Source organism: Muntiacus reevesi, chromosome 7 (assembly GCF_963930625.1).
Source record: "Muntiacus reevesi chromosome 7, mMunRee1.1, whole genome shotgun sequence".
Classification (NCBI taxonomy): Eukaryota; Metazoa; Chordata; class Mammalia; order Artiodactyla; family Cervidae; genus Muntiacus; species Muntiacus reevesi.
Genome location: NC_089255.1, coordinates 68,843,466 through 68,866,130, shown reverse-complemented (window position 1 = coordinate 68,866,130; position 22,665 = coordinate 68,843,466). Strand labels below are relative to the sequence as shown.

The following is a 22,665-nucleotide window of genomic DNA, read 5'->3' as shown; positions in this document are numbered from 1 at the left end:
ACATTTTACTGGTTACCACTACATTAGGAACCCTTAATGCTTGACATGATCTAAGTGGCCCAGAAGTCATCTTAAGAGGCTACAGTTGGACACATCTCTCAGCAAAGACCCCTGGAACAAAACCCCACATGTAGTTTTATCAATTACAATAGCTCACATGGAAAGTTAAATGTGCTTTAGTTTGTTTGAGAGGTAGGTATAACCCAACAACTCAGTGGTTCGTTCATCATACCTTCACTTCCAGGTATCAGATGCTGGTGTTACAAGGGTTATAAAGCCTGACATGAGAGGAATACAGGAAGGTTCACTGCTGGAGAGATGCTCCCAGGAGGGGGCACGCCAATTACACAAGGCAGCATGGTGGGGTTGGGGGTGGGAACCATGGGGGCAAATGGAGGTCCCCAAATGCATCCTAATCCACTAAGGAAAGGTTTCCCTGGCTGATATTGTGTCTTCTCAAGATATTGGATTGTTGTAGTTTGTTCCAGTTTCTTTGCTTCCAGAGGTGAGCAATCCAGCACCCACTCCTGTTGGAGAGGTAGCATTTTGCTTAGGATCTTGACCCTGCCCTTTCTGCTTCCCTGTCTTGATCTAAGTCTTCCCTAGAACAGATGGGAAAGTGGCAAAAACTGGCCATGAACAACAAGTGGTTCCAAACGGGTAAGAGAACAGTCGCAGAATCCGCCACCAGGTTTGAAGGCTGGCAGAGTGAGCTTTACTGCGGGAGACACAGTCCATGGGTGGTGCCTAGTGCCGCGGAGGCTAGGGACGAGAGGTAAGTACTTTCTCTATCCCATGAATTCCTTTTTCTCCTCCTCCAAAGGTACCAGAATCCCTAGCTTTTATGTGTGGATGACCACCCAGAATAAGACAGCATTCCTGGCAGGAGGGTGTGGCCATGCAGCTAACAGTGGGATGTGAGGGAATTCAGGTCTGGGACTCCCAGCATGGCCCTGAGAGCGGGGGTAGGGGGCTGTGCCTTCCCCTTTTCTCTATCCCCAGTTTGGAACGTGAAATGGATGGAGAGCCACTTCACACCATGAAGACAAGACCACATCTTAGAGACGGCAAAATGGAAAGTTGTTCGAAGGTAGTCAGAGAGAGTGGAGAAAACTACAGTTGTGAAACCACAATGCTGGTCCTCACCTACCTACATATAAACTTTCATGTAAAGGGCAAGTTTTGGAAAAACACTTCAACCTTCTGTAAGCTGATGTTATTTAGGGGTCTCACACACAAGGTTATGCATAATGGTGTGAGGTGAGGGGGTGGCAATGAGGTGTTGATAAAATCAGCACCCAAGGAGCTGCTCACAGCTGGGCACATTCGATCTGGTCTCTACATTATAAAGAACTGCCTGAAGCCTGGTGGTGAAATGGGAGAGCAAAAGGAATCAAAACAATGATGAATTTCCAGTTAACCATGATCATCATGAATATCTTACCTTTTTCTTGCTACAGTATATCTGCCATTTTTTCTCTGCTGGAAGTGCAAACATGGCTTCCCTGTGTTTGTCTGTGAGGTCAAGTTCATCCTGAGAAGACAAACAATAATAATTATTTTAACTTATCAGCATCATCAGAGTGAGAAAACAAAGCCAACACATATTCAAATGAACCTAGGAAAGACCAAGAAGCTGCTAAGTGCCAGTGTCTGTTACCAGTACTAAGAAAGCAGGTCCCTGGCCTTGGGCTGGGCCCCCAGCGCAGCCCTGCACTTACTGAAGGGTAGGGAAGGCAGGCTGAGCGTGGACAGAACTGTCCTGGGCCCCGTGTACTGCTGCAGAGGGTCCGTCGAACATTAAAGGTCTTTAAAGCTCCAGAGTTTGGAAGGATCTACTCATTTTACAAATGAAGGACTGGCAAGGATGGCTCTATAAACACTGACAATCGGGATGGGCCCTGAGCGATATGATGAGATGGGCAGAAGAAGAGAACCAAGGGTCGGGATGTGGTAATGAATTAGAGTGTCTGGGGGACACTGACCAGCTTAGCTGAAGCACTGGGTTGACGCAAAGAACCATCAGATAAAAGGTTTAGGAGGTAAGTGACTCTGTGGACAATCTTTAAGGCCAGATTAAGGAGTTTATTTTCTTGACCAAGAAGAACCAATGAAGGTTCTGAGCAAGCAAGGGAGTGACATCTGTGTCAGCAATATTTATTCAGTACTTCCAATGTCAAGCACTGTGCAGTCATTTTCTCATTTAGTTCCCACAATAACCCTGAGAGTTCCACTCATGATCACACCCACCTTGTATTAATAATACTTGTTGTAATATAGCTGGGGGACGTTTTGGCAGAAGGTTGGGTAAGAAACCTGCTCAAAGACCACATATGCCCGGGAAATGATGGGGCTTGGGGTTTAAGCCTCAAGCTGTCTGACTCCTGAGCCCAGACTCTCAGTCTCTCAGATCAGTGTCTGGAAACATTAATTTTATAGTGGTGTGCAGCTTAGATTGGATACTGAGGGAAGGCAATTTATGAACATCTATAACTAATGAACAACAATGAGATAATGACTATAAAGTGCATAGGGAACAGTTCTTGGCATTTAATAACTCAATCCATGGTCAACATTATTATTGGTATTGAGCATCTGGTACATTTTTATTCCTATAGGGAAAGTTGAATCTAGTTAAGAGCAGCAGATTGATGGGTGTGAGACATACTAAATTACTATAAATTAAGGCACAATAATAAGGTTCAGTTAACTGAGGCATATAATGCAGCTCTACCACTCGTGGGCCTCCCATCTTACAGTTCTGCCTCTGCTGGGTCATCAAGCATCATTTCTTCCTTGAAAAAAAACTCACATTTTCCCTTTGTTTTGTTTCCAGTGAAGCCACCCAAACTTATGCCCTAATCACCTCTGCTTTGGCTCTGGCACCAACCTCCCCCAGGTCCTTCTTGCCCTTCCGATCCTTTCTACATCATGGCCACTGATGCGTTACACCAGTGGTCCTCAGACTTGAGTGAGCAATGGAATCACCTGAAAGGTTCCTTACATCATTGACTGCCCAGTGTTGAGGACTGAGAAGGAGGAAGGAAGTACAAAATGTCATTAGTTCCACACTGCCTGCAAAATTAATTATACATCCCTCAGCCAGTCTTTTGAGGTCTTCCATTTATAACCCCAACTTAATTGCCAGGCTTATTTCTCGTTATCCCTTATGCCCTGATCTTGTTAACCCCTGCACCTTCAGGGCCTAGACACACAAGGTCTGATACATGCCAGCTGCCAGGGAAAACTCTTCATCTCATTAAGCCTCTGTTTCCTCATCTCCAGGATGGGCCTGTCATTTCTCTTGCAGGGCTCTGTGTGGATTAGCAACATCAACTCAGAAGGTAGTAATGCCTGGCACAGGGAGGGGCAAATGTACTGTGGTTAGTTCTCTCATCTTTAAATACAAATCAGGAGCTATTTTCTTTTAAGAGCAAGGTAAGCAGTTAAGCCACTAAAACACACACTCAGACACTAGCCACTAGAAACTAGTTAAGAATTTCAACAATGTAAAACCAAGGAAGAAATAAAAGATATTTACAGAAAATTCCATTATAAAGGAACATGTTAAAAATGTTAAAATTTTGTTATGCAACTGTTACATATGTGAAATAAGTATTTTTTCCCTTTCTTCCTTTTTTAATTTCCTGTAAATTACACCTGTTCTCATCTACTGATGAATAGGGGGACATGGCGACATAAAGCACTTCCCAACAACTAGGGTTTTCTTGGGGTGGGATTGTGGAATCAGGTCAGTTATTCAGATAGGTCAATAATATGGTGCTTAGTTTGGGGAAAAGGGTTATGATTTGTAAAAGAAAAGTGAAAGTGAAAGTCATTCAGTCACGTCCCACTCTTTGAGACCCCAGGGACTATACAGTCCATGGAATTCAGCAGGCCAGAATACAAGAGTGGGTAGCCATTCCCTTCTCCAGGGATCCTCCCAAATCAGGGATTGAACCCAGGTCTCCCACATTGGAGGCGATTCTTTACCAGCTGAGCCACAACAGAAGCTCAAGAATACCGGGGGCTGGGGGGGTAGCCTTCCCCGACCTAGGAATCAAACTGGGGTCTCCTACATAGCAGGTGGATTCTTTACCAGCTGAGCTACATGGGAAGCTCTGATGTGTGAGAGAACAGTGCTATTAATATTGTATCCTTTATACTACACTGCACTACTGTTTTTCCTAACTGAGCAGAGGTGTGAAGAAACATGTGAATCTAAAAACCTCAAAATTCACAGCAAAAAGTATTAATATTACTATATTTTGCTCTTAGAAAACTTCTGCTTCTGCTGAGACGCAAATGACCAATTTTGAATTGAGAGGACATAGTTGAATTACAACTTCAGAGCAGATGGCTTCATGCAAGGAGAGAATTTCCATAAAATAATTAAAAATTGCTATAGGCCCTCTAGGCTTCCCTGGTGACTCACTGGGTAAAGAATCTGCCTGCTGATGCAGGAGATGCGGGTTTGATCCCTGGGTCAGGTGGATCCCCTAGAGGAGGAAATGGCAACCCACTCCAGTATTCTTGCTTGGGAAATCCCATGGACAGAGGAACCTGGCAGGCTACAGTCCATGGGGTCACATAGAGTCAGACACAACTGAGCATGCACTCACAAAGGCCCTCTGGATGTAATCTGGGATTACAGTAAGACAATAGGAACGAATACATGGATAGTGGTAATGGTAACAGCTAACAATTACTGAGCACATTCTGTGTGCTGGGTAGCAGTGTTTTTTATGGATTAATTTAGTTTATCCTCACAATAATCCTATAAATTGGGTAGTATTATCCCAGTTTCCAGGAAAAAATCAGACAGATTCAATAGCCTGTTTAAGGTAACACAGCTAGTAAATGGTAGAGGAGGAACTTGAGGCTAGACTGTCTGGTTCCAGATCCCATGTCCTTAACCACTAGCCTGTTCATTCTGTTGATCACTCGACAGGTGGGTAGATCCATGACACTGACATCAGTAGGAAAAACGCACTCTTGAGCTGCACTTGCGGCCCGCTGGGCCTGCTTAGTATCTGTTCGCACAAAGAGGGAGACTTTGTTGTCAGATGCCCCTGAGTTCCAGGTCTGGCTGTTATGGATTATGTAAAATTCAAGCATCCACTAAATTTAGGCATTGTAGGTGCAGGGAACAGAAAGGTATCATAGAGCTCATATGCTCGAAGGGGCAGAATAGAAATCAAACAATCACATGATCCCAGGGACGAGCCCAGGGTTGAGCTGCCAGAGCCCATTTGCTCCGGGGAGTCGTGGGGCAGGGAAGGCTGTGACTGAAGTGACACCTCAGAAATGAATAGAAATTAAACAGGTCAAAAGCACCAGACAGTGAACAGCAGCCTTGCAGGCAGGCCACTGTGAACTTTGGTCTTTATCTTAAGAGCAATCAGAGGTCACTGGTAAATCTGAGCGAGGAGGGGTGACATGGATTAAATAATAATTGGGAGTGCCTAGGCACAATGCCCAGAGTGTAATGAGACCCCCACCCCTCCATTCCAAAAGTTTCTTTGCTCTGACTCACTCCGTTTTAATAATACGGCTTGAAACAAGCCTGCAAGACTTGAAGAGACTATCACACAGCCTTAGAGATCAATCAACACCTACTCCATGTCCTACCCATTCCAGGACCATGGCCAGACATTACAAAGGATGCAAAGATGAATAACAGACCCCAGTTGCATGGAATTTAGATTCCAGTTAGGAAGACATGATGACAGAAGGCTTCAACAATTCCTCTTCTTCTCAGGATAAAATCCAAATTCCTTAGCTGGTAGGTAGGGGGCCCTTCATGATATGGCCTTTGCTGACTTGCCCCACCTCACCTCCTCCTCCTCCTCCTTCTCTTCCACCAGCAGCTAACTTTCAGGACTTGGGATCACAAGTTGCCCATTTCTGAAACCTTTTTCCAAACAGTCCTTCCCACCATGTCTAAGAATGACTCCTGTTTATCTAAGCTTTGGGGGCTTCCCTGATAGCTCAGTTGGTAAAGAATCCGCCTGCAATTCAGGAGACCCCGGCTCAATTCTTGGGTCGGAATATCCTCTGGAGAAGGGAAAGGCTACCCTACAGTATTCTTGAGCTTTCCTTCTAGCTCAGTTGGTAAAGAATCCGCCTGCAATGCAGGAGACCTGGGTTCAATCCCTGGGTTGGGAAGATCCTCTAGAGAAGGGAAAGGTTACCCACTCCAGTATTCTGGCTTTTACACGGTATCTAAGCTTTTACAAGTGATCAGTTGTCCCCTAGGCAGCCTACCTTACTTACCTTGGGGGGTGGGGGTACCCTCTCTGCTCTCCTAACCTTTTGGCATTAATCACATTGCCACAGTTATCACACTTGCATTAATTACAATCACATTTGCATGTCTGACTCTCTTCCTAGACTTGTCTCCAGATGGCGGAAATGAAATTTTTTCTATTTATCTTTGCATTAGTTGCCAGTACTGAAGACTCTTGAGAGCCCCCTTGGCTGTAAGGAGATCCAACCAGTCCATCCTAAAGGAGATCAGTCCTGGGTATTCATTGGAAAGACTGATATTGAAGCTGAAACTCCAATACTTTGGCCACCTGATGCGAAGAGCTGACTCATTGGAAAAGACCCTGATGCTGGGAAAGATTGAGGGCAGGAGGAGAAGGGGACGACAGAGGATGAGATGGTTGGATGGCATCACCAACTCAATGGACATGGGTTTGGGTGGACTCCGGAAGTTGGTGATGGACAGGGAGGCCTGGCGTGCTGCAGTTCATGGGGTCACAAAGAGTCGGACATGACTGAGTGACTGAACTGAACTGAGGGCTTTCCAGGTGGCGCAAGTGGTAAAGAACCTGCTTGCAAACGCAGAAGACATAAAAGATGCAGGTTAGATTCCTGAGTCAGGAAGATCCCCTGAAGAAGGGAATGGTTACTCACTCCAGTATTCTTGCCTGGAGAATCCCGTGGAGAGAGGAGCCTGGTGGGCTACAGTCCATGGGGTCACACAGAGTCAGACACGACTGAAGGGACAGCACAGCTTATGTGAAGTGGTACCTCAATGCAGTTTTATTTTGTATTTTCCTGATGACACCTGATGCTGAGTATGCCTTTTCACAAGCTCACATGACATTCACACGTATTCTTTTATGAGATATCCATTCACATCTTTTGCCCACTTATGAATTGCCTGTCTTATTGTTGCAAAACATGTCCTTTGTCAGAGGTATGTACTGCCAGTATTTTGCCTCACCTGTGCCTTTTCATTTTGTTAAGTCTATTTTGATCACTAAGTATTTTTTATGAAATATAACTTCATAATATTTTTTCTTTTATTAAAGTCAGTGCTTTTTATTTTCTGTAAGCAATCTTGGCAAGCTGTAGATAAAACTCTATGGTTTCTTATGGAAGCTGCTAGCTTTAGCTTTACCTCCTATGTTTGAATGTATATTTCACAGACACTACTCCTGGGGCCGTTCTTTGGTTGCAAAATGGATGGACTGCTTTTGGCGACTCTCTTTTTCAGCTACCTGCACTCATTTAGATACACTGTTAGGCAAGCTGGGGAATGAAAGCACAAATGATGAAAGGAGGAAAAAGAACAGAGTATAAACTAATTTGAAATCATCTCATACATTAGTTTCTTCAAAGCTATGAAATTACTTCAGAGTAATATTATAAGAGATTTTTCATTTTGATAATTCAAACACTGAAAGAGGCAATCATGGAAAACAAAACAATTAGGATCACAGCATCTCAGATAGTATCTCTTTACATGAAATTTTAAAGAAAAAAAAAGTCAATCTATAGAAGCAGAAAGCAGATCAGTGGTTGCTTGGGGCCAGAGGCAGGAACATAGATTAATTGCAAATGGACCCAAGAGGAGATAAGGTGATGGAATTATTCTAGAGCTGGATTGTGATGATGACTGCAAAACTACATAAATTTACTAAAATGCATTGAACTGTACACTTACAAGGGGTCAGTTCTACAGCATGTAAGTTATATCTCAATAAAGTTCTTTAAAAAAAAAAAATCAAGCCTGGTTGATGGAGCCCCAGGAAAACAAAAAATTTCAGAATAGAGAAAATAGGGCCGTGTGTACATAGTAAGGAAAGATCATTCTGGTTGAACAGTTAACTAAAACAAGGAATCAATTTAGGAAAAAAAAAAGAAAACATTGAAAAAAATGTATGAAGAGGCGGGAAAGGGAAAAAGTGAACCTCTTTAGAGTAAGTGGTTCAATCTGAGAAATGTTACAACTTTAGATACAGTTTCTGTTTGAAACCATGATCACTTCCACGAAATATTCTTGTCCTTCCCTTGAAAATTATGTAGACTCCAATAGTATGCATTCCATTTAGACCAAGAGATGGGCAATATTGCCCCCAATGTCCCTTAAGATTAAATTAGGTGATAGGTTAATATAACAATTTAAGTCCTGAAGAAACTTTTCTGTGTTTTTTGTTTCTCCTGAGTGGTGATCTAGAGAAGAGTACTGGCTTCTCTGTGGGTTAAGAGTCAAGTTTTTCACTTGTTGTTCAGTTGCTAAGTCCTATCCAACTATTTGTGACCCCATGGATGGCAGTACTCCAGGCTTCCCCTCCTTCACTATCTTCCAGAGTTTGCTCAAACTCAAGTCCACTGAGTCAGTGATGCCATCCAACCATCTCATCCTTTGTCACCCCCACCTTTTTCTCTTGCCCTCAATCTTTTTCACTAAGATTTTTTTCAAAAATTTTCACTAAGATTAACAAATGTATTTAGCACAACCCCAGGAAGCATCCCGGTTGCTTCTAGATCACCTTCTAACCTCTCACCTTTCTCCCCCAACTCCCAATTTTTGGAATCTGGCTATGTCAGATATTGATTTGAGGGCTGGCAATTAATCCAAAGATAAATAGAATAAATGTAGTTCCTGCTACTATACCTTAGACTGAGATGGCCTAGATCCTTCCATTGGCCAAAGAATTTTTTCCCCCATATTATTCTTTCTTGGATAGGGCTTTAAAAGTTAAAGGAAAATGATTTAGTGAATGGTAAGGAAAGAAACATCTGCACCAAGCATCATTTTTCTCCACAGAAAGTGCAAGTTTCTTAAAAATGGAAACCAACAAAGGCTTTTCTTCTGTGGGAAGATACCAATTATGTTTTTCATATCTTTATAAAACACTTATTTCCTATTTTTTATTATCTTGGAGAAAACATAATAATTAGACTTTTTTTTTATTAAGAAGAAAAGAATGCTGAAGGAGGTCCAGCTGTGGGAACTAAATTTCTGGCTTCATCTCTCACAAAGCATGTTATAAACCCCACTTGGAAAGATTCTGCACAAAGAAACCCCACCAGTTCTATACTCTAGAGTAAGCAGGCAACTCTATAATCTATATAAATCAGAAAACAATTGGCACACTGCAAATAAATCTGAGGAAATGGACTGATTCACTAGATAAAGCAAAGGAAGGAATTTTGAAATAATATACAATAAGGGTCTTGAATGAGTTGAAAAGCTCTTTACAGAGATGTGAGTGAGGCTAAAATACGGAATTATTTATAACACCTTCAATGAGATATTTAAAGGACTTATTTTTTGAACATCTACCAAGTCAATAGATTTCAGTGAGCCAACAAGTGAATTTTCAGCTAACAAGAGAAATCTCTAATGAAGGAATTCAGGATTTCTATTTCTAATGAGTTAAGCTAACTCTGTATCACACAGAGGTGGGAAGACACATCTTGAATGCTGGGGGAAACAGAGATTAAAGACATGAAGAGACGGAGAACTAAGACAGACGGGTCCTTGGGGTTACCCTGCCAATCACACACAGTTTTGTGTATGTCTCTGTTTTGGGGTTGTTTGGCTTTGGTTTTTAAATGGTCCTTGAAAAGGTAATCATCCAACTGACTCAATGCACAGCACTTTTTAACATTATTCACACCAGGGTAACTTTTCTCCTTCAAATTAGAAACACCAGGTATTTACCCACAGCAAACAGGACCAAGTTACCCATCCTGACCCCACTCACCAAAAGTCTCCCACTTGTCCAGCAGGCAGCAACCCCCAGGTTCACCTCACATAAACCCAACAGCAGCGGTGCCTTCTCTGGGTTTAGCCCTCTCCCTCAACCACCCTCATCTCCTACGTCTAACCTCATCTCCCAACCCACAACTCAACACTGCCACATACAAGACAAATTCTTTTGGGAGGACAAATGATCAGGCCTTAATTCACATGACACAGTGATCAGTTCAGTTCAGTAGCTCAGCTGTGTCCGACTCTTTGCGACCCCATGAATCCCAGCACGCCAGGCCTCTCTGTCCATCACCAACTCCCAGAGTTTACTCAAACTCATGTCCATCAAGTCGGTGATGCCATCGAGTCATGTCATCCTCTGTCGTCCCCTTCTCCTCCTGCCCCCAATCCCTCCCAGCATCAGGGTCTTTTCCAATGAGTCAACTCTTCACATGAGGTGGCCAAAGTACTGGAGTTTCAGCTTCAGCATCAGTCCTTCCAATGAACACCCAGGACTGATCTCCTTTAGGATGGACCGGTTGGATTTCCTTGCAGTCCAAGGGCTCTCAAGAGTCTCCTCCAACACCACAGTTCAAAATCATCAATTCTTCGGCATTCAGCTTTATTCACAGTCCAACTCTCACATCCATACATGACCACTGGAAAGACCACAGCCTTGACTAGATGGACCTTTGTTGGCAAAGTAATGTCTTTGCTTTTTAATATGCTACCTAGGTTGGTCATAACTTTCCTTCCAAGGAGTAAGCATCTTTTAATTGTATGACTGCAATCACCATCTGCAGTGATTTTGGAGGCCCCAAAAATAAAGTCAGCCACTGTTTCCATTGTTTCCCCATCTATTTGCCATGAAGTGATGGGAACAGATGCCATGATCTTAGTTTTCTGAATGTTGAGCTTTAAGTCAACTTTTTCACTCTCCTCTTTCACTTTCATCAAGAGGCTTTTTAGTTCCTCTTCATTTTCTGCCATAAGGGTGGTGTCTTCTGCATATCTGAGGTTGTTGATATTTCTCCTGGCAATCTTGATTCCAGCTTGTGCTTCATCCAGTTTCTCATGATGTACTCTGCATGTAAGTTAAATAAGCAGGGTGAAAATATACAACCTTGACGTACTCCTTTTCCTATTTGGAACCAGTCTGTTGTTCCATGTCCAGTTCTAACTGTTGCTTCCTGACCTGCATATAGGTTTCTCAAGAGGTGGGTCAGGTGGTCTGGTATTCCCATCTCTTTCAGAATTTTCCACAGTTTATTGTGATCCACACGGTCAAAGGCTTTGGCATAGTCAATAAAGCAGAAATAGATGTTTTTCTGGAACTCTCTTGCTTTTTCGATGATCCAGCGGATGTTGGCATTTGATCTCTGGTTCCTCCGCCTTTTCTAAAACCAGCTTGAACATCTGGAAGTTCATGGTTCACATATTGCTGAAGCCTGGCTTGAAGAATTTTAAGCATCTCTTTACTAGCGTGTGAGATGAGTCCAATTGTGTGGTAGTTTGAGCATTCTTTGGCATTGCCTTTCTTTGGGACTGGAATGAAAACTGACCGTTTCTAGTCCTGTGGCCACTGCTGAGTTTTCCAATTTGCTGGCATACTGAGTGCAGCACTTTCACAGCATCATCTTTTAGGATTTGAAATAGTTCAACTGGAATTTCATCACCTCCACTAGCTTTGTTCGTAGTGATGCTTTCTAAGGCCCACTTGACCTCACATTCCAGGATGTCTGGCTCTGGGTGAGTGATCACACCATCGTGATTATCTGGGTCGTGAAGATCTGTTTTGTACAATTCTTCTGTGTGTTCTTGCCACCTCTTCTTAATATCTTCTGCTTCTGTTAGGTCCATACCATTTCTGTCCTTTATCGAACCCATCTTTGCATGAAATGTTCCCTTGGTATCTCTAATTTTCTTGAAGAGATCTCTAGTCTTTCCCATTCTGTTGTTTTCCTCTATTTCTTTGCATTGATTGTTGAGGAAGGGTTTCTTATCTCTCTTGGCTGTTCTTTGGAACTCTGCATTCAAATGGGAATATCTTTCCTTTTCTCCTTTGCTTTTCACTTCTCTTCTTTTCACAGCTATTTGTAAGTCCTCCTCAGACAGCCATTTTGCTTTTAGGCATTTCTTTTCCATGGGGATGGTCTTGATCCCTGTCTCCTGTACAATGTCACAAACCTCCGACCATAGTTCATCAGGCACTCTATCAGATCTAGTCCCTTAAATCTATTTCTCACTTCCACTGTATAATTATAAGGAATTTAAGTACCACATAAAGGGGAAAGGGGCAGACAAAGCAGACAGAGGACTGAAGGGTGACACTTTAACAGCAGCAAAATTAGACTTCTATAAATGTATGGAGAAAATGTACCTTTCAGCTGCAATAATTCATTAAATTTATGAACATCCATTCTTGCAACAGCAAACAGCCACCGCATCCACGAGTCATGAAATGCCATCACAGCTCTTAAAATTTAACCACCATGACCTTGAGAACAGTATTTTATTTTCATAGGAGTGGTTGGAAACCCGAAAGTTAGATAAGCCCTTTGTTGGTTTAAATAGAGGAGAGTTCAGTGAATTATTACCTGTCCCTAACCAGTCAAGACAGACATAAATGGAAAACAACAGAGAGTGTTAAGTCCCCGAAGAGATGTGTACACAGAGAACAAACCTTAAAGGTTTTCAGCCTGTAAGATTTCTGCCAATGTTCTTAGTCATTACACAAAACACCATAATATGACTCACCACCACCTACACAATAATGTTCTCTGTGTCTGACAGATGTGTTTTCATTCGACATATAAAAATAATAACTGAGAAACCCCACAAGCAAAGGCTGACTAATAGAATTAATTTTTAGTTTCTTACTACCCACGGTTAATTGTTTTATACTATTTCCTTTCCGACTCTGAATAGCAGGCAATGCAAACTATATCTCGTTTGCTAGACAAAAGTCTGCTGCAAAACCTGTAGTCTTCTTATTTGGCTTCTTTGTGTTATTTCAACTAGAAACTCATTAGACTAACTTTTAATTAGTCTGTATCACCAGCAGTTTTCCAATAATCTAAAGTAAATCACCTTATTCTAAATATATGCTAAAATCAACTCCCAATAGCAATCCAGCCACCCAGATTTCCAATTTTTATATTCATAATCTAGGACAACTTCTGTTGACAAGGCTTAATTGAGAGGATTTCTAAGCAGTGTTTTCCTGCTTGAATGGAGGGATTTTGTCTCCTGAGACACAGTCAGCTTGGAGAGTGAGAGATAAGAAAGGCCCTGTGGGCAGCTGTGAGGCCAAGTTCCACACGCATCCCTCTTCTGCAGTGACACCAGCACTGCTCCCACCCAGGCCTCTCCCCACCTGCTTAGACTTGCTAAGCAGCTCAGCTGGCACTTCTTAGTTGAAAGATATCTAGCACAATGAGTCTCCTCCCATACTGCAGCTATTTACTTGTTTTACCATGTAATATAGGGTGGAGAGACTGCCAAGGACAGAAATATTTCTTAGACAAGAATGCTGAAGCTCCAATACTTTGGCCACCTGATGTGAAGAACTGACTCATTGGAAAAGACCCTGATGCTGGGAAAGATTGAAGACAGGAGGAGAAGGGGATGACAGAGGACGAGATGGTGGACGGCATCATTGACTCAATGGACACGAGTTTGAGCAAACTCAGGGAGACAGTGAAGGATAGGGAAGCCTGGTGTGCTGCAGTTCTTGTGGTCACAAAGAGTCGGACACAACTGAATAACAATAACAACAACAACAACACCCTCAGCCTTTTAACCTGCTACCTTTCAGTGCCCCCCTGGTAACTGACATCCAGAAGAAGAGTAGAGAGAATGACAAAGGTGGACATGGATGCAGGAAGAGTACAGGAACCAGCCCAAACCTATCACGATTATTTCAAGAATAATTCAGAATAGGAATCCAACTGTTGGATGATTCAGCCGTCATTAATTCACGCATACACACATACATTTATTCAATCTTCCTGAGCATATCATGTATAAACCTTCAGTATTGAGTTATTCATCCAGGCCACAGGCATTTACTGACCATGGACTCAGGACCAGGCCCTGCTCGAGGCCCTGGGGATCTTGAGTGAAAAGGCCAGATCCGATGCCTGCGCCCGCCTGCTCTCTGACGGTGTGAAGGAGCATGCTCGCAGTGGATTTAACATGAGTGTCCTAGGTGAATAAACTGATTGTTTAAAAGATGCCAAAGGACTTGCTTTTTTCTTCTATACCCAAGAAATGTCCATCTTTCCTGAAAACAACACAAGTATATACTCTAAGTGACCTTCGTTTGGTTCAGTTTAGTTCTTAAATATTACATTGTGTAATGAAATAAACAGCTAGCAGCTGTATGATGTTTCCAGTGGATTTATTTAACATTAGACAAGAGGCGGAAATTTTCAACTTTTTTAGTAATTTCGTTTTCTAAAATATATGTGTTCATATATATATACACATTTTTTTCCCCTTCATCCATGAGCCAGAAAATCGTAACTAAAAGATGTAACTGGTACTGAGCTCCTACAACACAAATCAAGAAACACTTTGAAATTCCAGAGGAACAGCATGTGGAAAAGGGGGGATTTCAAGCCTAGCAGATAAAAAGAGTTGAGGACAGTTTAGAAATGCAATTCATGATCCATGTATTGGGCATTCACCTCCCGCAGGCTGTGTGACATATGTTTTATGAGAGCAAATGGTATTTAAATGATTCCCAGTGCATCAATATATATCCTCGAGTACATTTATTTGTACAAACTACCAGATTGTTCTAGCCATTACTGAAACACATTTTCGAAATTACACTTGAAAGCTTACCTAAACCATACCACTTACGGAGATCAAATTATCGTCCCTGTCTCTAAAACCTATACTGGTCTGGATGGGGACATGTAAAGAGTTGGCAAGTAGTGCAAATTGCTGACTGTGTAATTCACACATGGCAGCCTGAGAATTAAATTAAATAATCAGATTTTAAAGTGAAGCCAAAAGCTAAGTAGATACATACCTCTCAACATCTCTTTAGGACTCAGGGTAATGAAAATCATCAAGGCCAAGGGGACTCATAACCATTTTCTCAATAACATTATTAGTTCAGAGATGGTTTTGCAGAATTTGTATTAAAATACAATAAAGCTTTCATGATTTTTTCCTCTGTCTCTCCCTGAGCCCCCAACTCCATTTCAGTCCCTGCTCCAAACTAAGAAGCACCCAGAAATAAATGGATTGATAACAAAGTACCTAATATGGAGTAAAAAATGTAAATTTAACAACTTGAATAAAAGGACATTTGGAATGATCTTGATGAGATAAAATATACGTTTAGGACTAGAAGGAATAAAATGGTTTATGGTTTTATCTAAAGCTTTTCTGGGTTTGTTTAGTGAATCAGAAGACAAGAAGAAAACTTTGAAAACCATCTTGAACATCTCACTATCTCTAAGCAGACAGGACCTCAAAGAAATGTATACTGTCCATTGAAATAAAGATCTATTGCCAAGCCTACTAGATTTCTGGATGTATTGCAAAGTTCAATTCAAAAGCACCACATATATAAGCAAGCAAAACCCCCTATACCAACTTCCCCTGTATCACAAACCATCAGTTCTTCTCAGGCCCTAAATAATTTGTTTATAAAGTTCTAGATTTAGGATCATTTTTTGCTCATCTTTAAATTAACTGTATACTGGCAATAGTTCACATCTATCCCACAGGAATTTTAGCGCTGAACCCATTTAAGCCCATATCTACATTCCCACTTCCTTTTGTGATATACTGCATATTCTCATACTCTTCCAAACATTTCTCTATGAACTCATCAAGTTAATTTCTTAAAAAATACCACAGTATCAAGGGAATATCTACTCAATATTTTTTTCTTCTCTGTCAGTTAACCATATCCTTTATATGAACAGAATTTTCTCTTTTGAGTTTTATAAGTTTGTCAATTGAAAAGAATTTTTAAACTCATGGTAATTGAACAATTTTGGTATCAATTCCTTCATTAGACTACAATTTTTGGCTTTCAGACAACTGAACGCTTTGAGACTATTCTAGATATATCTTTGAAGTCTTTGTGCAATCTGAGCTCTTCTGCTTAATTACCAAGCAATCCTTTACACCAGAGATCCCCAATCTCCAGGGTCTAATGTCTGATGATCTGAAGTAGAGCTTATGTAATAATAATAAAGTGCACAATAAATGTAATGTACTTGAATCATCCCAAAACCATCCCACCCTCCACCTCCCACCCAATCTGTGGAAAAATTGTCCTCCATGAAACTGGTCCCTGGTGCCAAAAAAGTTGGGGACTGCAATTAATGTATCAAGTTTACATTCCAATTAAGGAACAACAGATGAAAACTATGACTTCCCAAAGTGGCTTAAATCTCAACATTCAAAAAACTAAGATCATGGCATCTGGTCCCAGCACTTCATGGCAAATAGATGGGGGAACAATGGAAACAGTGAGAGACTTTATTTTTTTGGACTCCAAAATCACTGCAGATGGTGACTCCATCCATGAAATTAAAAGATGCTTGCTTCTTGGAAGAAAAACTATGACCAACCTAAACAGCAGAGACATTACTTTGCCGACAAAGGTCTATATAGTCAAAGCTATGGTTTTCCCAGTAGTCATGTATGGCTGTGAGAGTTGGACCATAAAGAAAGCCGAGCGCCAAAGAATTGATGTGTTTGAACTGTGGTGTTAGAGAAGACTCTTGAGAGTCCCTTGGCCTGCAAGGAGATCCAACCAGTCAATCCTGAAGGAAATCAGTCCTGAATATTCATTGGAAGGACTGATGCTGAAGTTGAAGCTCCAATACTTTGGCCACCTGATGCGAGGAACTGACTCACTGGAAAAGGCCCTGACGCTGGGAAAGACTGAAGGCAGGAGAAGCGGGCAACAAAGGATGAGATGGTTGGATGGCACCATCAACTCAACAGAAATGAGTTTAAGCAAACTCCGGGAGACAGTGAAGGACAGGGAAGCCTGGTGTGCTACAGTCCATGGGGTCATAAAGAGTTGGACATATCTGAGCAACTGAACAACAATACAAAGAACAAAATCTGTACACTGCTATATCATAAGACTAACTTGGATTCCTGTAGCTCTTTTCATACCAAAGTGACTTCAGAACATAATGAAAAATGAAGAGTTTACTGATGTATGTTCCCAAGGGAATTCATCTGGCACAGCTTGCCTCGACTGAATTCATCTAATTCTGATACTAAATCCTCTAAGTCTTACTATTTTCATTTCTCAAAGTCTATGCTGGTTACTAATGTTGACAGTGTCCTCAGGACCTTATAATAATAAAACTGACCCATAGTAAGTGATTATATTTATCAGCATACAAATCTCATTATCCACCAACACTATCTTCCCCACTGAGGTATTAACTTTTGTTGACAATCCTCAATTATATAAATGGTGATCATTAATGAATTTCTCAATTAGTTTCTTTCAAATGTTTTTATATTTCCTGGAAGGCATAATACTTAAATGATACTACACAACTAAACTTTTTTAATAGCACTTTTGGAAATCAGTTCTTAAAAAAAAAGGAACAACTGTATATTGGCCATCTAAAGACAATTTTCCACTTGTATCCAACATAACCTTTTCTATCTAAAGATAGAATGTAAATATGCCAAAACGGGAATTCCAAAAAGTGACTTTTGGCAAACTAAAAATAGAGTTATTTAAGTCAGACTGCCATGCCACCCACCCCCAACCCACAGACAGAGCTGGGATTGGAAATGAGTTACACAGGAAGAACCTCACCCTGACAATGGGTCGCCCAGTAACTCCCAGTGGGGAGAGGGAACACTGACACTTGGGATGGGCCACAAACTCCAGCAGCACCATTCAGTAACTGCAGCACCTAGAAACACCCTCTCACATCTCCACCACCTCCAAGTGGAGGAGTATTAAGTTGAGAGCAACACTTGCACCATTTTTATTGAGAATGGTGAAATGCACAGGTGTTAGGATAGATGGCTCTAGTGGTAAAGAATCCACCTGCCAATGCAGGAGATGCAAGAGACATGCGTTCAATCCCTAGGTTGGAAAGATCCCCTAGAGTAGGAAATGGCAACCCACTCTAGTATTCTTGCATGAAAAATTCTGTGGACAGAGGAGCCTGGAGGGCTACAGTTCATGGGGTTGCAGAGTCGGATATGACTGAGCACCCACCCACACGCACATAGCACTGTTTAACAAATTATCCCAGAATATTAAGACACATTGGTCAAATAAATGGAAGACTAAATACTGAATCTGAAAGAAGGCATGTTAACAGAAAACAGTATAAATAGAACTGGTAACATGTCAGGCTTAGGAAAACCTGGGTCTATATTGCTTATTATTTCCAACTATCTATAAATTCACAATGATGTACTCTCTTAGAAAGGAAAGTTTTCCTCTGGTCAGTTAACTGATTCCAAGGATACTTCGAAAATCATGACCAGACTTATCATAAACCTGGTTTCTCACCTATTAATAAAACCTCACCCAGGAAAAGCAGATGCATATTCTGCTGTTTCACAAGGCCAGAGAACTGAGGGAATCTGTGAGGAGATGCCATTTCTAATATAACTGCTGCTGTGAAATATTCTGCGGGATACCCTCAGTCCATCAACTCTTGGTGATTACAGCAATTAGTAATTGCTCTTGGTATATTCAGGAGTCATGTATTTGAACAAAAAACCAGAAGGGGGCTATAGTAAATTCTCTTTCCATTTCAAAAGTCAAGTAGCCACAAGAAATATGCATTGAAACAAGCCATCTCACCTCAACAGTTGGACTTAAAGGAAAACATATTCAAAATCTACCAAGGAGACATGACACATTTTGCTAGAAGTTACTGACATCTCACAGAGACTGCAATGAACAAGGGTTATTTTTGTAAATATAACCAGATAGCAAACTTTTTATATATAGCATATTTCATTGAGAAAACCTGTAAGCAGCAGGGGTACTGTCCTTTAGTTCAAATAAGAATTGGAGAATATATAATAACACAGCTATCTCTCTCCATCCCTTTTTCCTGGCTCTCAGAACCCCAATCCACCCAGGCTCTTATTTCACGCACCATCTATGCTGAACTTTCAATTTCTTGAGTCTTCCATATTTTCTCTCTCACCTCACGGCCCTATATATGCTATTTTCACTGTCTGTAACACACTTTTCTCTCCTCTTTGCCTGCACAATTCCTTCAAGTCTTACATTAAATATCACTTCCTCCAGGAATGCTTCCAAGATCCTTCCATGCTAGGTACCTGTGAGGCTTGGGGATAGGTGTCAGTAAGCAGCATCCTCATTCCCCAACAAGAATGGAATTAAATAACAGCTAGGTTAAGAGCTCAAGCAGATGGGAGATCAAAAACACCTCCTTTCTGCTTCTAAAAGCTGGGGTGGAGAATCCAACTTTCACCCGCAGACATGGGCTTGCTGGGATTTCAATGCTGAGTTAGACCCATAGCCACCAGTCATAGAGATAACTGGACAATTTCAGAACTCCCCAAGGGGGTTCAATCCTATGAAACTTGTAGCACCAAGGGTCACAGAATGTGCGCTTTCTGAAAGCAGGTTGAGTTGCAGATAATTAAAATAAGGGAGAGAAACGAAGCTATGAATTTTCCAAAGAAGGGTTGGAAGGAAAGCTGAGAATATTACTTCCCAGCAAGAGAGCCAAAGGTGACGGAAACGGAACCTGCGGGTCAACTCTCACCTTGTGAAGACAGGGGGAATAAAGGTTCTTCCTCGAGAACATGTCCTGCTGGAGCAGCCCCTCTCAGAGCCCTCAGTCACAATGGAGAAGAGTGTGTCTTCTGATGTCTGTTTCCAATGCTGGACCTTCAGCCCCATAAAGTCAAGAAGGACCAGTGGCCTCAGGGCCTGGCACAGAGCAAGGCAATTAACACACACATGCACACACCCAAGGAATTGATCTGTCAATTAATAACACATTCTTCTGTTTATCCCAAAGGAAATCTTCCACTGCTAATGCTAAGATTGAAAAAGTTACATGAACAAGGACTGCCTACAGTGCTATGCTCCCTAGCACTCTTCAAACATGCTGGTGGGGATAATCTAAGACCTAAAAACCCTGTCAAAAAGACAAGGCTTTAGCTGAATCTTATTTTCTGGGAAAAGTGCTGAGTCTCAGATTGGTTACATTCTTGATTTGTGACTGAGACATAGGACAAAGCAGAATCGTGGAGAAGGGGGGAAATGGGGGTGGTAATATGGAAAAAGGATTGATGCTCAAAGGCATAAAATATATGGTTAGCAGAGGTAACACTGACTCTCAATATTTTATTTTTAAATATCCCAAATCATTTAAGAATTGTTGGCAGGAAGACTATTTCTATTTGGCAATTTACACAAAGGCACACACACCTTCCCAGGCTACGCATCCTCAGTTCTCCAGGAGCAACAGAATAGCTTCAAAACCAGCTGGTCAATTGGAAGTGAGTGGAAAAGAGCAAGAATTGGTGAAGGTGTAGAAAACTTGGAACTCTCATACATTGCTGGTGGAAATGTAAAATGGCGCAGTGTAGCCAACGTGGAAAACAGTTTGGAAGTTCCTCAAAAGTTACATACAGTGTTATACATGACTCAGAAATCTCACTCTCAGGTATATACCTATAAGAACTGAAACTATATTTCAACACCAAAAAAAACTTGCAAATTAAAGTTTAGAGCAGCAATATTCATAAAAGGTGAAGACTGGCAACAACCCAACTGTTCAACAATCAGTGGATAAACAAAATGTGGTATGTCCATACAACAGAATACTGTTCAACAATAACAAGAAATGAAGTATTGATACATGTTACAACTTGGATAAACCTTGAAAAGATTATGCTAAGTGAAAGGAGCCAGTCACAAAGGACCACATAGCATATGATTCTATTTACGGAAAATGACCAGAACAGGCAAAGTCACAGAAACAGAGATTAGTGGCTGCCTGAGGACAGTAGGGCTGAGGGGAAGTGACAAGTAATGACTAATGGGTAAGGAAGTTGCTTCAGGGGTGAGAAAAATATTCTAAAATGTACTGATGGGGGCATTATTTTGTGAATGTACCAAAAGTCAGTGAATTGTACACTTTACACAGGTGAATTACTGGGCTCACCTAAAAGTTCATTCGGGTTTTTCTCTAAGATCTACGAACTTTTTGGCCAACCCAATATATGGTATGTCAATTGTATCTCCACAAAGCTGTTACTAAAAATGGGGTGTGGGGTGGGGAGCATGTGCACAGAGTATGGGCCTGGGACCTCCAGAAACCAGTACATCCTGAAATTGGAATGCCCTTGACTATACACTGTTAAGCGTATAAGGCACTGCTCAGGGCCCACATTCTTTAAAGATTCACATGGCTGACCTCCCATCCAGGCTTGCTTTATTCATGAGATGATAAGGTTGCTGTAAGCAATTCTGAAGGCAATCTATTTGGTATCACTTTTAAATACATCAAATGAGTGACTCATCAGAAGATGCAAAGGAAACTAGCTCACAATGACAGGCTCTGATGAGATACTTTCCATCAGATAGAGGCAGAATGGCCTGCAAGTTAGGACCAACACTGATGTGCTCAGAGCAGGCAGATCAGCTTTCAAGAAAAGGAAAAACCTGGGATATTTGCCTGGGGTGATGAGCCCAGAATATACCTGAATTATCTTCCATCCTTCTTGCTATACTAGGATGTGGGGTGTGAAGCACCCATGAATAGGCAGCAGTCTTTAAAAAAAAAAAAAAAGTTGTCGTCTTTAATCTGTGTACCAACACATCAGAAAGATGGCATTATCCCCATTTTACAGGCAAGGAAATAAACCCAAATTCCCACAGAAACCATCTCAAAGGAAGTTACCCTACATTGCAGCATGCTTCACCTCCCCACGTGGCCATCCTCTTCTGGGCATGGACACAGGCAGAACTGCTCCTGCAACTACTCAAGAGAACCCTGGGCAGAGGTGCCCAATGGTTTGGAGCCCACCTCCCTTGCCCCAGGACACCTTTGGCAGTTGGATGGATTTGTGGCCTAAGTCCCTGAAGTCAAGAGTAGATAAAAATTCATCCATCACTCACCAGGACAGATACAAACCTCAAGATAATTTGTTTTCCAACGGTTTTGGCTTAAAGATCTGGTTTGGCATTGGTTTTTTAACAACTAACAGCTGTAGGCAATTTTCACACAGAATAAAGACATCAATAAGATTGAGAGTGGAATTTTCTCCCTTATGAACACAGAACAATGAGCTGTCTTCAAGATGTACATGGAGCTGCCACCACACAGGCTCTGGCTTGGGTCTCATTTGGGGAGGCTGACAGAATATAATTGAAAGGACCACAGAGGTGGGTGCTCTGAGGGGACTAGCTCTGTCCACCAGTTTCTCTACCACAGAGGAGGCCTTTGTCTATCAGCAACATCTGTCTCCTTTGGTTGACCTTGGTTTTAAAATACTTTAACTGGGAAATAATACCAAGCCCATCAATGCATCATTATTGCCTTTCATGACAGCCATCATGATACATGATTCACTGCCCATCCCTGGGAAAGGATGGTGTCCCTCCACCCATCCCAATGACCTCAGGCTCAGCCATGTGATTTGTGGTGCCAATC

General features: G+C 41.7%; 1 protein-coding gene across 1 annotated transcript in view; it reads right to left on the bottom strand.

The window, feature by feature from the left end:
* The window catches only part of DAAM1 (dishevelled associated activator of morphogenesis 1), a 177,974-nt gene that overhangs the window by 79,837 nt on the left and 75,472 nt on the right, over positions 1-22,665 (bottom strand). Inside the window, exon 3 of the mRNA XM_065940564.1 lies at positions 1,445-1,534. Coding sequence (XP_065796636.1) covers positions 1,445-1,534 — 90 coding nt within the window. The remainder of the gene's footprint in view (positions 1-1,444; positions 1,535-22,665) is intronic.